Here is a 16,372-nt window from a genome sequence, read left to right as displayed (position 1 = left end):
TCAGATGAAGAGACATATAGGTCAAGGTCCTGAATGCAGAGCATCCAGGCTCTCTCCCTGCAGTGTCAGTGTGTTTACCAACCAGAAAGCTCCAGTGTGTTTTGGTATATAGGGTTTTTATTAGGATTTCATTATGTAGGCATGATTGATTGATTCATTGGCCACAGGACTGAGCTCCATCTCCAGTTCCCTTTCCTTCCTGGGAGGATGAGCTGGTTTAAAGCCCCAACCCTCCTGTTACATGGTTGGTCTTTCTGTTGATCAGCCCCTAATCCTGAGTCTTTTTGTTAGCATAAACTCAGGTGTGAATGAGGGGCTCATGAATAACAAAGATAATCCTGCTGTACTCAGTGACTCAGTCCGTGTCCCTTTCTTTGTGACCCTATGGACTATAGTCCACCAGGCTCCTCTGTCCATGGGATTTTCCAGGCAAGAATACTGGAGTGGGTTGCCATTTCCTCCTCCAGGACAGACACTCCTCTATCTTGGCAAATTTCAAAGATTTTAGAAGTTATCTTCCAGGGACCTAGGACAAAGATCAGATACTTTTTTTGGTTGTATATAATACCTTTCGACCTGTAGGAGATCATATTTTGTACCAGGCACTGTGTTAGGCTATTCTTCTATCCTTCCATCCTTTATATATTAACAGTGTGAGATTAGATTTGCTGGAAGTAGTGGAAAACCCAACCAATAGGAATTTTATTATTATTTATTTTTATGATTATTTTATTTTTTTAAATTTTCATTTATTTTTGGCTGTGCTGTGCCTTTGTTGCTGGCCGAGGGCTTTCTCTAGTTGCAGCAAGTAGCTGTAGCTTGTAGTTGCAGCAAGTAGCTGCAGCAAGTAGTTGTAGCAAGTAGCTTTCTAGCTGTGGCGCCACGACTTCTTCTGGTGGCTTCTCATGGGCACTGGCGCACATGGGCTCGGTAGCTGTACTGAAAGAGCTTAGTTGCCCCACGACATGTGGAATCTTCCTGGACCAGGGATTGAGCCTATGTTCTCTGCGTTGACAGGCAGATTTTTAACCACTGGCCCACCAGGGAAGTTCAGAAACTATACAATAGAAATTAGATTTTCTCACATAACTAGAATTAGCAATTTAGTTTTGTTCAGGTATTCAACAATGTCTTCAGGAACGTAGGCTCTCCATATCTCTCTGCCCCACTTACTGTTTATATTTGTTTTTAATAATGTTTTATTTTAGAATATTTACAGAAAAATGATAAGATAGTACAGAGGGTTCTCCAGTATCTCCCACCTGGTTTCCTCTATTATTAACATCTTATAATAATATAGTATGCTTGTTTAATGTACAATTAATGAGCCATTAGTGATATATTATTGTTAACAAAAGTCCATAGTTTATTCAGATTTCTTTAGTTTTTACCTAAATGTCCCTTTTCTGTTCCAGAAACCAATCTGGGATACCATTTTACATTTAGCTGTCATATCTCCTTAGACTCTTCTTTTAGAAAACTGTCCTTTTTCTTTAAATCAGGAGACAAATCTATCCCTCTGATAGGTTCAGAAAGCAGGAGATGAGATGATCATACTCAGCTTGGAACTTGACTGAGACTGAGCACATTGCCATCAGAATAATCAGGGTTCCACCAGCATGGAAGGAGGTGGGCCAGTGGATAACAGCAGTGGACAGTGTTGGCCCCAAGTGTCTACTATGTATGACGCCGCACTCTACTAGGTGTTATGAGGGATGAAAGGACATTAAAGATGGGGCTTTCTATCCAGCCTTTCAGAAATTATGTATTCCAATAATTATTCTCTTTTAAGCACCTCATAGGGACATCCCTGGTGGTCCAGAGGTTGAGAATCCACCTACCAATGTAGGGGACTTGGGTTTGATTCCTGGTGGGGCAATCAAGCCTGCACACCACAACTAGAGAGAAGCCTGTGAAACACAATGAAGAACCTGTGTGCTGCAACTAAGATCTGATGCAGCCAAAAATAAATTAAAAAAAAATTTTTTTAAAGGACCTCTTAATAGGAGGGTGAACTGTTGTCTCACTGATCCTTGGTTGCTCAGTCAAATACATTTCCAGAAGATGAAGATTTGTCACAGGTCACAAGTGCTAACAACTGTAAAGTCTACTTTTAAAGAATCATTCCCAAAGTGATGGAGCAGTGATATGTTTGAGAATAAGGATTTAGTTTATTTCACAGTTTCCCCAAAGTGACTTCTTAGACATCTAAGGTTTTTTTTTTTAATTGGACTGTGCCAGGTCTTAGTTGCAGCATACGAGATCTAGTTCCCTGCTGCTGCTGCTAAGTCGCTTCAGTCGTGTCCGACTCCGTGCGACCCCATAGATGGCAGCCCACGAGGCTCCCCCGTCCCTGGGATTCTCCAGGCAAGAACACTGGAGTGGGTTGCCATTTTCTTCTCCAACGCATGAAAGTGAAAAAGTGAAAGTGAAGACGCTCAGTCGTATCTGACTCTTAGCGACACCATGGACTGCAGCCTACCAGGCTCCTCCGTCCATGGGATTTTCCAGGCAAGAGTACTAGAGTGGGGTGCCATTGCCTTCTCTGCTAGTTCCCTGACCAGGGATCAAACTTGGGCCTCCTGCATTGGGAGCTCAGAATCTTAGCCACTGGGCCACCAGGGAAGTCCCGACATCTTAGTTTTTGTTTTTTAAAGTCAAATCAGTCATGTGATGGTCCATCTCAAAATATATACTTTGTCCTTAACATGCAAATGGACTAGGTAAGGAAACGGGTAAATTGAGAGAAAACATGGGTCCATCTAGTTTGGTGGTAAATTACCTATTTATAGGCAATATATTCAGCCAGAGTTTAGAGCAGATGATTAGTGAAGGCAGGCATGGCTGGAAAGCCTCAGAGAGGCAAGGTCTTAGATAGCTATGAAGGATAACCTTGCTGGGCATTATTCTTCAATTTCCCTGCTCTACTGCCATGAAACCTAGACTTCTCTAATCTCTCACAGAGTTAACCTCTTTTTATTAAGTGCTTGGTTATTTTCATCAATTTACAGTTTGCCTGTCAAAGCCTTGTGATTTTTATTCCGATGTTGTTGTGTTAGTCGCTCAGTTGTGTCCAACTGTTTGCAACCCTATGGACTGTAGCCGGCTAGGTTGCTCTGTCCATGGAATTCTCCAGGCAAGAATATTGGAGTGGGTAGCCATTCCCTTCTCTAGGGAATCTTCCGACCCAGGGCTTGAACTCCAGGTCTCCTGCATTGCAGGCATTTACTGAGTCACCAGTGAAGCCCTCGATTGAATGATATATATATATATATATATACACACATTTTTTGGGGGGCAGTGTCTCATAGGGTGGGCTTTGTAGTCACACAGATCAAGATTTGAATCCAAGGTCTAATACCGACTGACTTGGAGGTCTTGTGTAAGTTTCTTACCCTCTTTCAGTCTGTTTCCTTATATTTAATAATAATTTCACCTAGATTGGCCTGTTGTGAGATTGAAATAAGATGAAGTAAGAACACGGAGCACAATGTCCCACTCAGAGAGACTGCATGAAAATGGCATCTGCTGTGATGATCACTGTATTGGTAGAGGCGATGGTGTGATGGTATTGTTAATATGAGCCAAACTCATGGAAAGAGATGAATATGACAGAGTGCCCCTACTTGGTTTTCACCACTTTTTCACTGTTAACTTTACATGAATGTACACTCACCAAAAGTAAATTACATTTCCTTTGACTTTTTGATAATCACTGTCTTGGAAACAGCAAAGATGGATTTAGGTACTTAAAGAGGTTCTGTTCTATTATCTGTGAAGGCACCAACCATGTGACTCAGATTGTTGAGTGAGACAAGGCAACATCCCACGTGAGAAACTTGCAAAAACACAGTAGACTTTGGGGGTATTCAAAATTAGTTGACACTGTTTATTGGGGCTTGGAAACCAATCTAAAAGAATTTATGCTTTAAATCAATGGTGGTTGTCAATGAGTCTGTGAGGGAATCTTTGCTAGGACCCCCTGGCTTTTACTGCAACTCATATTCACAATAACAAAAAGGGAAACCTCCCAAGCAGAAGGTCAATCTAATCCAACCACTTAATGCAGAATTATGGCATCAAGTTTCCACATCACTGAATGGCCATGGGTTTAGAGGTGTGTGTCATAAAATAGCTGCGGGTGTGAGACATTTAACAAGTTGTTTTACTCCTAATTGCTGGCATTTGCTTAACTGTTTTCTTAATTCTAATTTATGTTTTTATGTTCCCGTTTGTTTACGTAGCCCATACATCCCATTTGCCTTTATTTGCGTAAGTGTTTCTTTAATTTTATTTACATTTTTATATATGTTGCTTTGCTTACATAACTCATTGCTTGGAGAGGGCTAGAAATAACCATAAATCCCCATTGCTAATTAGCCTCATCCTCATGACTGATTAGTCAAGATTATGAGCCTAGAAGGAAGGCAGGGAGGAGGCCTGATAGTGAGTCACAGGATCATTGAATTTTAGAGGTGGAAGGAATTTAGAGCTGAAGGTATCTTTCAGATAGAATTCTGTGGTTTTACATCTTCATCTTTGGAGAATTATGGAAGATTGGCTGCTTGCTCTTGCTCCTTAATGCAAAAATATATAAGGATGTGGTGACAGTTTTGAAAAACACGATAAGAATAAAGAGAAAGTCCAATCAAGGATGACTATAAGTAAACCATAATGGGGGCTTAAAAGAAGAATCAGAAACTTGACACATAAATGGGCTACAGAGGAGCTGGGAATATTAATGAACATAAGGGGGCTTGTTCTTTGGAAGTAAGAGGCAGAGTGGATTGTTTGGAACGCCCTCTCCAGCAGCTGTGCAGTTTGTAAAGATTTTAGCTTGCCTTACTGTAACGTTAGCTATTAGCTTTGCAGTGGGGAGTATTTAAAAGTACACACAACATACGAAGGAAAGAACCTGGAACCGAGTAGCCTGCTTCATTCCAAGAATCCATCTGGCATGTAAAGAACTGCTTGTCCTACATTAAACCCTGCAGAGTAAGAACCATTTTTCATACCTCACACCCCTATTTTTGGTTTCAGGTAAGGCAGCTTACTGAGTTTGGCGATGAAACAAGAGGACTTTTCAGAACCACCTAACCGAAGGAAGGGCCCATCGAGGGTGAGCTCCATGGATCTAAAATGGGGAAAATATGACGAAGCTCTGTTAGGGAAATTAGGTTAAGAGAAAGCTCAAGCGTCCATAAGAGCTGGAAGTCTAGACCCCCAAGTAATGTGAGCATTTAGTCGTTTGTAGGCAGAGTACAATAGAAGAAAAAGTGCTATATATATGACAATCTGTGGCTGGAGTCACCGACATTAAATGACTCATGGTGGTGGGGTAAATTGATAAGTAGAATCCAGTCTACACTGAAATAAATATTCTTTATAATAAAAAGTTCATTTTGCAGTTTAGTCTATCTGGAGGTAGCGAAAAGCAGATCTGCTGAAGGACTCCCTGGATTACCAGGAATTGCACAGTGTATGAAAGGTTGTAAACTTACATTAGTCCTGGATATCAAACCCTTCCGCTCCTCCCGAATCCACTTTCCTCTGACACATTTTCATGTGCTCCTCTTTCAAGAAAAGTGTATATCACTCAGATCCGCTGAGTTCAGGCATCAAGCATGCAGGACAAGGGACTTCTACCTTACCTGGTCACCTCCTGAGGGACAGCGCAAGGCCAGAGCGATGGAACCAACTCAGAGCAGTGCCCTCTCGGTTGCTATGGTGATCGCGGGGTGGGCGGGGTCACCATCCGCGGCGTCCCCGCCTCTCTGCCCAGGACTTTTCGAACGCTCCAATAAGGATATCCCTTTCTTGCCTCCGTCCCGCCCCTTTCGGCTCCGAGTGCGATTCGATTGGCCTGGGACGGGCGGCCGGGTACCCTGAGGATACCACCTCCCGACGGGAAGAGCGGGAAAGTGTACCAGGCGCTGTCCGAGGCGTGAAGCTCAGGGCGCTGCGGGGAAGCACATGGTTGGCCTTGGAGCGAGTTGCCTAGTGTCCCGTACACAACTCTTGGCACCTATGATTGCTAACACTAGGGAGCAGAAATCAGGGTGCGGGAACGACGTCTGCGGGCCGGCCTATCCCGGGGGCCAGGACGCGATGAGGCTTGAGGGGTCCGGTGGCGCTCTCTTGGGGGGAGGGGGCTCGGAGGCCAGAGGGGCCGGACCGAAGCCCGGGGGCGGTGCCAGTGGCGGCGGCGGGAGGCGCAGGGCCCAATGAGAGCGCGCACCGCCCCCGGGGGCGGGGCGTGCGGAGCGCTCTCCCGCCCTCCTCTCGCCCCCGCCCCTCCCCCCGGGCGTCCGGGGCCGCAGTGAGTGAGTGGCACTGGCAGCCTGTCAATCCCTCAGCCGAACGGCCTTCGAGCCCCGTCCGCGGCGGCTGCTAGCAGGGTGCGCGGCTCTGGCTGTGGCGGCGGCGACTTCTCCCGCCCCATCAATCTGCTGTCCGCCCGGCGCGCGGCCCGCCGGGGCTCTCCATCGGGCTTCGTGCCCCCGCCGCGCCGGCCCGCTAGCTCCCAAACTTTCCTCCTCCGCCCCTCTAGCTCCTCTCCGCCGGCCCGCCCGCCGGCCCTCCTCCGCCGCCGCCCGCCAGCCCGCCGCCGCCGCTCCCTCCCCCGGGGCCGCCGGGGTTCGGATCCCGCCCGGCCGAGGCGGCGGCGGCGGGCGGCGGCGGCGGCGGCGCGCGAGGGAGGGGAGTGCGCAGGCTGGCGCGGGGGGCGGCGGGCGTCCCGGCAACTCGGCCGGCACTGAGGAGCAAGTTGCGCGGGGCTACCCGGCGGGGCGCGCGGCGGGGAGGAGGCGGCGCGGCGGCCGCGTGAGGGCAGCGGGCGCCGCTGCGTCCGCCTCCGCCACCACCGCGGAGCCCGGCGCTTCCGCCCGCCGCTTCTCCTCAGCCTCGGCGGCGGCGGAAGCCAGAGCCGGGCGCCCGTCCGCACTGCCTCAGCCGCGGGCCCAGCCGGCCGGGCCGCCCCCTCCCCGCGCGGGCGGGGAGCGCGCGGCCGCCTCCCCCTCCCCCTCCCCCTCTTTCTTCTCCTCCCTCGTCGCCGCCGCCGCCGCCGCCGCCTCAGCCTTCGCCTCAGCCGCCGCCGCCGCCCGCTCCCGCCCGCGCGCGGCGGGATGGACGATCAATCCAGGATGCTGCAGACTCTGGCCGGGGTGAACCTGGCCGGCCACTCGGTGCAGGGGGGCATGGCCCTGCCGCCTCCCCCTCACGGCCACGAAGGGGCGGACGGCGACGGCAGGAAGCAGGACATCGGCGACATCCTCCACCAGATCATGACCATCACCGACCAGAGCTTGGACGAGGCGCAAGCAAAGTTGGTGTCGTCTCATTAAGCATCTTTTGTGTGTGTGCGGGAGCCGGGCCCGCGGCAGAGTCCGGCCCGGGTGGTGCCCGGGCCAGGGCCTCAGCCCCGGGCGGGGAACTTTCTCCGAAAAGAGGCCTCGGGCCCCGGCCTCTGGGGAACTTGCCCCGCGTCCCTCGACGCGGGCAGGAGTCGCCAAAGTTGCTCTCGGGGCGCGGGACGGACTTGGTGCCGCGTGGATTTCGTGGGTTTCTCTCACCCCACCTCCCCGCGTCCGGCCCTCTGGCAGCCCGGCCCCCTCGCACCGATTCAAACCTCCCGCCCGGACCCGGCTGCACGCCGCCGCCAGCGGGCCCCGGGCCGCACTTGAGGGAAGTGCAACTTTCTCCTCGGCCCGGACTCCGGGCACCCCGGCTCCGCTCGGCCGCTGGACGACCTCGCTGTGCGGGAGGCAGCCCCAGCCCGGGCGCGGGGCTCTGGGCGGTTCCCCGGCGGGTCCGGGCGCGGGCGGCCAAGTTATCGGGAAGGGAGGGCCGCCTCGCAAACTTTGCCGAGCTGTCACCGCCCGCTGGCCGCAGTCGGCCGGCCGCCCGCGCCGCGCCCGCTGCCCCGGCGGAGGGCGGACGCGGGAGCCCCTCCATGCCGTCTTCTCCCCTGAGTCGCCGCCGTCTGCCCCCGGATCGCGGCTCCCCGCACGGGTTCGCGCCCCGCGGTCGCCGAGGCTGCTGCCCGCCCGGCAGATGGGTAGCGCTGCGTTCGGGCTGGAGCTGTAGCCGCCAGAGCTTGCCGGTTGTCGCTAACTAGTCAACTTGAGTTTTCTGTTGATTTGACGGGGTTCAAAAGAGCCTTCCAAAAGAGGGGGCCGAAATTAAATCTTGGATCTAACTTAAGGAAGGCGCCATATTATTCCATAGGTGATGCTAATACCTTTGTGTTTTGCTATTTATTTTTTAGGAAACATGCCCTGAACTGTCACAGAATGAAACCCGCGCTCTTCAGTGTCCTGTGTGAGATCAAAGAGAAAACAGGTAAGACGCTGCGCCCCGCGGTGGGCCTGGAGACCCCCGAGGTGGGGTCCGAGCTACTCCTTCGACTCTCCAGTTGAAAGCTGCTGCTTTTGGGCACCGCCATCTTTGATCATTCTTTCCTTCCCACCTCCTGATCTTGAGAAAAAACTGCAATAAATCTGGAGTCGATTTCTGAATTCCGCTCCTGGTGTAAAATGAAGTGTAGAGTGGACGGGGCAGGGTCGCAGTCCCCAGGCGGCCACCTCTGGCTGCAGGCGGGGAGGGGGCCGGGAGCGCCAGCCACCCTTTCCTGCTCCTTTCGCCTTGTTTGTGTGTCAGTTTTTAAAAGGAGCCACGGGGACCGACTCCCGCGGAGAAGCATATCCCGAACTTTGTTTTACTTAGCCTTAAGCTTCATTTCCACAGATAGAAGAATAGATGCAATTGCACAGACCCGAGGAGTATGTTTGAATTAGTATTTTAGTTCAGAATACTACTTTTAAGAAGCTGGAAAGGTAATGATGTGTTTAGGTGCATACAATGTATTATATCTATTAACTACTTTTATTAAATTTTATGCTTGAAGTCATTACATTGTAAACATACTTAATATATTTTATTAAGTAGAGAAAGGTCCACAGGTGCAGGTTGAACAATTTTTGAGGTATTCAGGGCAGGGAATATATGAGAAGACAGCTTTTGCAGAAGTGCTGGAATGAAAACTACAAGTATATATTAGACAAATTTCTGACATTCATCTCAATTTAGTTTCCTTGTTAGACTTTTTAAAAACTGAAGATATTTTAGTCTTGAGGTGATGGTAGTGTCTCAACTAGAATTTGAGGTTTAATTTAGATTTTTTATTTCGTTTGAGGCATTATCTTCCCTGTATATGGCAAACAAATGCATTAAACAGGCTTTACTGTTTATTTGTGTGTGTGTTTGTTGGGTATACAGTATTATAAAGTTGCTGTTTTTTAAGTTGGCAAAGAATAGAAGAGAAAGTTAAAGTCCAAAGTATAGGAATATTTAAGTGAAGGTATTTAAAAGGTTAAATGTGATTGTGTTTAAACTGAATGTACAAATAATAGTGCACTGTATATAATTGTTAGTTGGTAGGAGAGTGGTCCTTCTTTTCAACAGATTTTTCACCATGCAATTCTGTTCTAATCCTAAAAGTAATCAATAAAAGATGAAGGGTTATTGCTGTCTATTAAAATATATGCTAAAACCATAATTAACAGCAAATATTGAGAGCCTGAAAGACTACTTTTCCTGCTTTTCATTCACATAATGTGTGTGATTTCTTTATGTCAAGTGAGTGTTTTTAAGATATATTTTAATTTTGAAAACCACAGTCACTTTAAAATGACTAACTTTTACTCTGTGTTGGTTTTTAGCTACCTTTAGAAAGCATTGTGATTTAAAATGGTAGATAATTTTGATCTGACTATAAAATAAGACATCAAGCATTAAATCTTGAGATTCTTAGTTTAGAAGCCTAAAAGTGCGTAATTCTCAGTACATTATGTTGCTTAATGTCCAAGGGTTTTCTTGCTATCAGGGCTCCACTTCAGTTTCTGCTGACAGCTAAGCACTGGGGTATTGACTATGTTGTGAATATTAAGATTGATTCAACTTTATATAGCATTATATTACTAGAGAGAGGGGATTGATATCCCTTCCTTCTTACCCCCTTATCATGATTCTTTTTTTTTTTTGCCTTTTTAAAAGTTTTGGCCTAGCTAGTTTGAGAATCAAACCTAGCAAACTGCTTTTCTTGTTTAGACATTTAGCAGCAAGCAGAATTCAATTAGGAAGCATAAGTCCTCTAGTTGCTTATTTGCACAAGACTTAGTTACACCATTCTGAAAGGAAAGTGTAGTCAACCTCATGTCAAAGGTGAGTTACAAAAAAGAAACAAGTCTTTTCAGAGTCTGGGATTACTGGCAGAGAGAGCCTTGGTAGGGCACTTGTCTGTTTAAGAAGCAAGAGGTAGCTGACAAAAGAAATTTTTGTGTTTTGAAAATTGTTTCTGAGGCTTTCAGAGATAACTTGTAAATTAGATTCTCTTTTTGTACTTTGGCCAGCCGATCCAAGTTTGCACGTTATCTCTTTTGTAAAAAGCCAACGGCCGACAAAGAGTAAAGGCGGCTGTCTGGGCTGAGGCATCTTCCTGCCAGCCTCTCTAAGCTCGAGAGGGACGGGATTTAAGTACCGAATGATTGATGGGGGTGAAGCTCTTTCTCTCCTCTCTTTTCTCCCCTACTACCAGAGCTCCACCTCATTCTCCAAAACTACTCTTAGAAGGAGACAGGGACGTTGGACTCAGAATCCTTGATTTGAAATAAAACAGCTGTGTAGACATTAGTGTTACCGAAGCAAAGAAATTGGGGCAGCAAATTCCAGGCCTCCCCCCCTCCCCTATCTGTTCCCATAGTCATGCTTTGGAAACATCATGAGCTTATAAAATAAGCACTGTAGATTATAATGTATATCATGTAATGCTTTTTAAAGGAAATCATTTTATTAAATCTAATAACATAGTAGCCAAAGATTAATTCTCTATAACCTTAGAGAAAGTTTACCTAGTTATTTGTAATAGAAACTGGGAATACTATGTGATGACTCTATTCTGCATAATAGAGGGGTAGGGGGTTGACTAGTGGGGAGATGTGGGGTAAAGCTGTCATTTCAGTGGATAATGTCATTTTGGTTGTGCTTTTTTAAAAATAAGACAAAATCATTTTTTAAAAAATCCATATATTTGCAGATCTGCCAGTAGCTTTTGAGGTTTCTGATCAGGCAATAAACACTGCCAGTTCTCATGCACATGAGGGGTTTAGTTTGAAAAACATCTTTTTTCCCCTTCTACCAAATATGAAAAGGTATTTTCCCCTTCTGACAGATAAATGGATAATCTACCACAATTATATTTTTTTTCTTGTTCAAAGGTAGGGAAAGTATACCATGAGATGCTTGCTTTTTCTTGAAAATGTGTTCTTTTATAAAATTTATCATTCAGTTATTTTTGGACGGAAATATCTGTTGAATTGTGATAGCTGCACATTTTGAAAGCAACTTAAAGTTACACGCTTTAAAACAAGATATTTGCCCATTTTAAACTAAGTAAGTGACCAGTGAGATAATTGTTAAGATTTCTTTTTTAGCCACATTTTACCATCTGTCTTTTATTAAGTATCCATGATACTATGAGGTCTCCTTATTTACATAGTTCTTTGGGGACGTTCCCTCAAATCTTTTTGGCCACCTTAATCTTGATTTTTGAAGTACTTTGTGAGAGGATTCCATTCTCATAAATCTCTCTTCTTTCCGAAGCCCTTAATTATGAAAGTTGGAATAAAGGAAAAATGGCTCTTTTTGAGAAAAAAAAATGTATTTAAAAATATTTTAAAATGAAAATTCAACACTCTAGTATATAATCAGAGTCATATTGTTAAAAAATGTTGTGTATTAGGGAAAAAAATCAGCATAACCTTTTCCTTTCTAAATGGTAGGTTAAAATACTCCATGTTGATAGCTGCCAACCAAACTCTGATTTATTGCCACCACAAACCCTAAATAGCGTTCATTTACTGGTAATGTCTAATGGCATACATGATGGTTTGCCAGATTTGTGGCCTTTGTGAGGCTTATAAGCAGGACTGACTTGGGAAGATCATAAAACTTAATGAACTTCTCTACTGCAGGAGGTGTCCGCAGGGGAAGAGAAAGGCCTGCTTGCCTGGTTGGGCTGGTTGAAGTATTTTTTATGTTTAAAGAGAAGAAAATTACTATTAAAAATGCTTTGCTTTTAAAGGAACCCTCCCTAGAAAGAGTCGTAAGGATTTTACTTTTCAAAACTGGATCAAGAAGGTAGCTTGTGAGTTTTTATATGCATTTAGAATATGATATATATGATTAAACCTTTTATCTTTACTGCTGTAAGTGGGAGTAGCTTTCAGAGAGATAAGGCAGTACTCTCAGTCAGCACCTCTACTTCTGACCCTAAGGGTTTAGAGACTCATGGCATCTTTTTCTGGTCTGTTTTCTTTCTTTTTTTAATGCTTCAATATAAAAATGTGTTCATTTTTCTTTTTACAGTGCCAGGTAATTCTTCAATTCCTAGTGTATAAAATCCAAATATTCCACCAAGTGAAATTTTAACAAGAAAGGTGAAAATTGTTGTATGTGAGTCTAAATGTTATATATAATATATATTGTGTATTCTTTTAAGTTGTTCTTGCAGTACTTCGAATATAGTTATCATTGTTTGTTCCAGAGTTTTAAAAACAAATGCTCTGTTTGATACATGATTCATTTCTGTGTTTTTGTGAACTATTTTCTAGTTTTAAAAAGCTTTTTATTGTGGAGAACTTCAAATGTAAAAATATAGATAAAGAGAAACTTGAATCCCCATGAACTCATTGCCTTTCTTCAGCAGTTACCAACACTTGGCCAATCTTGTGTTCTCTGTAACTCCCACCCTTTCACAATTATTTTGAGGCAAATTTTAAAGGACTTTTAATGTTTTAAATTTTTTATCAGTTTTAGACATTATGGCTTATTTACATTGGAAATATTCAATGATTAAACAGGAAAAATTACAAAATCAGTGTATCCTGGAAATGTCATAAATTTTGTTGCTTTATTGCAAATTTTACCTTGTGTAATTTAAGAATATTTTTTATTTTTATAGATTTGCTTAACTTACTGGAGCTTTTTATGGAAGTTTTGAGGAAGGATGTAAAAGAGTGATGTTTCTCTAACTTTCTAAATGTAATACATTCATAGAAAACGTAGAAAAAAAAATCTTACTTCTCTGCTGGTTTGGAACTTCATGATCTAAAATATCAAGCAGGTATTATTTTAAAAGTATGGACCTGTCTTCCATACCTTTTTTTCCTCTTCCCAATAAAAGAATATTAAACCCTCTTGTCAATACTAACTTGATCTGTGCAAGTAATTCTTTTCATGCCTCAGTTTTAGTGGACTTCATTTTATTATAGATCTATGTAGTTTTGGTTTTTATTTGGGACTTTACTATGTTATTATGCTAATTTACATAATTTTAATCCAAATCAGAAGTATATTAATACAGTGGCAAAGGAAGCCTTGCCTTGCCTCAAAGAGCACATTGGTTCTTTGACTTTCATAAAAATTTTCTGGGTATATCTTTCATGTTAGGATCCTTTTCCTTTTAACTAATTTTGCTTGTACTTTCAGATTTCTGTTTACAACTTTTGTAAATAGCTACTTCCAAGACCTTTAGCATCTTATTTGGATTATGTGTGTTTTGATATTTTATGTTGGCATTGTATAGGATGAAGTTATATGAAGTATGGCTATGAAGAATGAAAACGCAATTCATGAACCACACCCTAAATCATTCGTTTTATTTTGTACTCATACCATTGAGATGTTTCAGAGTACCTAACAGATCAGTACCAAACACATTATGCTAAATAAGGATTTTTATACTATTCTCCCTCTATTTATGTACATGTGAACAACTTTAGGCATTTATTTTCTCAGTATTGACATTATGAGAATTATGTTTTATTAGTTTTCTCAGCAGGCTTGTGTTTTAGCCATTTATCAGTGGGATCAGCATGATTTAGGTAGTAACAGACTAACAATGCTTGTACACTCCCTCCCATGTTGACCTTTTCAAACATTTGCTCTACTTCAGTAGGCCATTTGAGTCTTTACATATGAAGAGAGTAAATAATTTATATCACTGTGTAGTGTGAATTGGTCAAAGTTTTTTTAGATCTATCTAGCTAAAAAGGTTTTTTACAAAGTTGTAGAAGTTAATCAAACACACAAATTGCTATCAGAGCTCCCTGTTAGTGTTACATTTAGCAAATAAATTAGTAGGAAATGCTTGAATGAGCCACTGAAAAAAACAAACCATCTTTTTATGCCTTTAGACATAGAACATATTTGAAAATAAATTTCATTAATCTTCAACTCTTGGTTCTAATTACCCCCTTTGTAGGCAGAATAGTAACCAGAATCTCTTCTTTATTGTTATTTTGAAAATAGAAGTATTCCATAAACATATACACATACAATAAATATAAGATGTTTGTAGTTTTTGATGGTTAATGGTAGTTTGCTTTGGTACTAAATTTGAGTGTATGTCTAGTAAAAATATTGGTGTGATAGAATGTGTTAAGTTGAATTGGCTTGGCATTTTTTTTTTTACTTTTGACTAACATGATAGTAACTCATTTGGACTGAGAACAGTTAAAAGTAATTATGGATAAAAATAATTGTTAAAAGTTTCGTACTTGTTTTCTTCAAGTTAAGTGCTTTAGAAATGTTAAGCTGTTTTGAACAATAACCCTTTTTGTGTGATCATATTAATGAGAACTTGGTATACAATGTAATCCTTTTAATGTTGATGATTCCTCACAATGTTTAAACCATTAGTTGGGAGACTCAACATATGTTAATGGCAAAATGATTTTTTTTGTTTATTTTGTTTTATGTGATACATAAGTTTTCAAAGCATGTTTCTTAGGCATCAGAGTCCGGCAGGTGGCTTTTTACATTAAAAAAATTCATAAATTTTAAAATCCCATAAAATTTTATTTCAAATTCAAATTAACTAATTGAGAATGTCAACATTTCCACTGTCTCTATATTAACATTTATAATAGAACAAATGGTTGCATATAGAAATTATCTGCAACATAATCTAAATTAAGATTCTAAACAGGCATTACAGATGCTGGTAACTTTGGCAATTATCATTTTGTTTGGTGAACAGTAGTAAAACAGTGTGCGGTAAAAGTGTTTAGAGAGAGAGGATAAATAAATTGAACAGTTTTGCAATGCAAAGTGGTTTGTGGTGTTTTTGAGGATTTCTTGGCTCTCTCTTAACTGCTATTGTGAGCCTGGAGCAGATTTCCCCATTGCTAATGCCCTAGAAGTATTAATTCACTTTGATATGCTAATTAGAGGGCATTATGCAAGAAATGAGATTAAGTGGCAGCATGAAGCCATTTGCCTGTCAGTAAATTGAGAGCTTTAGCATCAGGAGGAGCTTTGTTTTTTTTTTTTTTAAGTTTCTCTTGGTTTTGCATATAAATAAAATTGATTGAAAGGTCTAGAGAAGCTTCTAGAACATTGGTAGATTCCTCCCCCTATGGTTATTTAAATGTAATGTTACATAACTTTTCTGAATATTAATTGATCTAACTGGAGATAAATATGAAGTTTTCATCATGTTCCCTATACATGGACGTATACTAAGAATTTTGCATCATCTAATCTTTTTTCCTAGAGCCCAGTTTCAGAATATGGCTAGTGAATTCTTTTCAGAAGTGTAAACTTGGTGTGTGCTTGTGTGTCTTCACCAGTGTCTTCACTAAACTGAACTTCACAAGAATATTTTCTTCATAGGAAAAAATGAAGAAGTTGTTGAATTGGGCTTCAGGAGACTATATTAAATGAGCATTAAGACTCTCACTTAAATACCTAATTCTAGTTGCTGGGAGGCATTAGAATTAGTGGTTAAATTCTGCCCTTTACACAACCTGTGGAATTTACATTTCAGCATGTATCTGTTGTTTTAAGATTACCATATTATTTGATTTTCATGTTGAAGATGGTGTTTCATACTTGATTCTGCTTTTGCATTTGCGATTTAAGCCAGGCCTTTGATTTTCTCTCTATAAAACCATTATGTGATTTCCTACATTTTGTAGGGAAATGGATGAGTGAATGCAGGAATAGGAATGATGGATTGGGAGGAGGACAGAACTTTGGGCCTGTGAAAAAAATTAAGGTTTCCTCAAACATGGAACTTCTACCTGTATAAACCATGCTGAGGATAGAATTTCTAAACCTAGGCTTAACTGCAGTCTGAGGTGTGGTTGGACAGGATGGGGTTTGGATCAAGCATTCAGATTGAGGTTTGCTTGAGTGTCTGAATTCCACCACTGTAGCTGTGACTCTAGACCCAACAAAGCAGAACTTCTCTTCAGAGCCATATGGATTATTTAGTCACTGCAGCTGCCATGCATACATGCTACTAAGGCTG

The 16,372-nt window shown here is 42.8% G+C and overlaps 1 protein-coding gene across 9 annotated transcripts in view; it reads left to right on the top strand.

Annotated features, from left to right (window-relative positions):
• The first annotated feature begins 6,338 nt into the window (after positions 1-6,338).
• PBX3 (PBX homeobox 3) overlaps positions 6,339-16,372 on the top strand; it is a 226,586-nt gene continuing 216,552 nt past the window's right edge. For 2 of the 9 annotated variants that reach the window (XM_086325156.1, XM_086325153.1), the window contains exons 1-2: positions 6,339-7,324; positions 8,267-8,340. In XM_086325156.1, coding sequence (XP_086181282.1) covers positions 7,125-7,324; positions 8,267-8,340 — 274 coding nt within the window. In that variant the 5' untranslated portion in view covers positions 6,339-7,124. Of the gene's footprint in view, positions 7,325-7,628; positions 7,755-7,872; positions 8,102-8,266; positions 8,341-16,372 lie in introns of those variants that run through there. The other 7 variants (XM_086325159.1, XM_086325157.1, XM_086325162.1 and 4 more) reach the window with 7 other exon arrangements.

The sequence above is a fragment of the Bos grunniens genome, chromosome 11 (assembly GCF_055505025.1).
Source record: "Bos grunniens cultivar Pamir isolate PY7600 chromosome 11, Bosgru_T2T1.0, whole genome shotgun sequence".
Taxonomy (NCBI): domain Eukaryota; kingdom Metazoa; phylum Chordata; class Mammalia; order Artiodactyla; family Bovidae; genus Bos; species Bos grunniens.
This window is presented reverse-complemented; position numbering and strand designations above follow the sequence as displayed.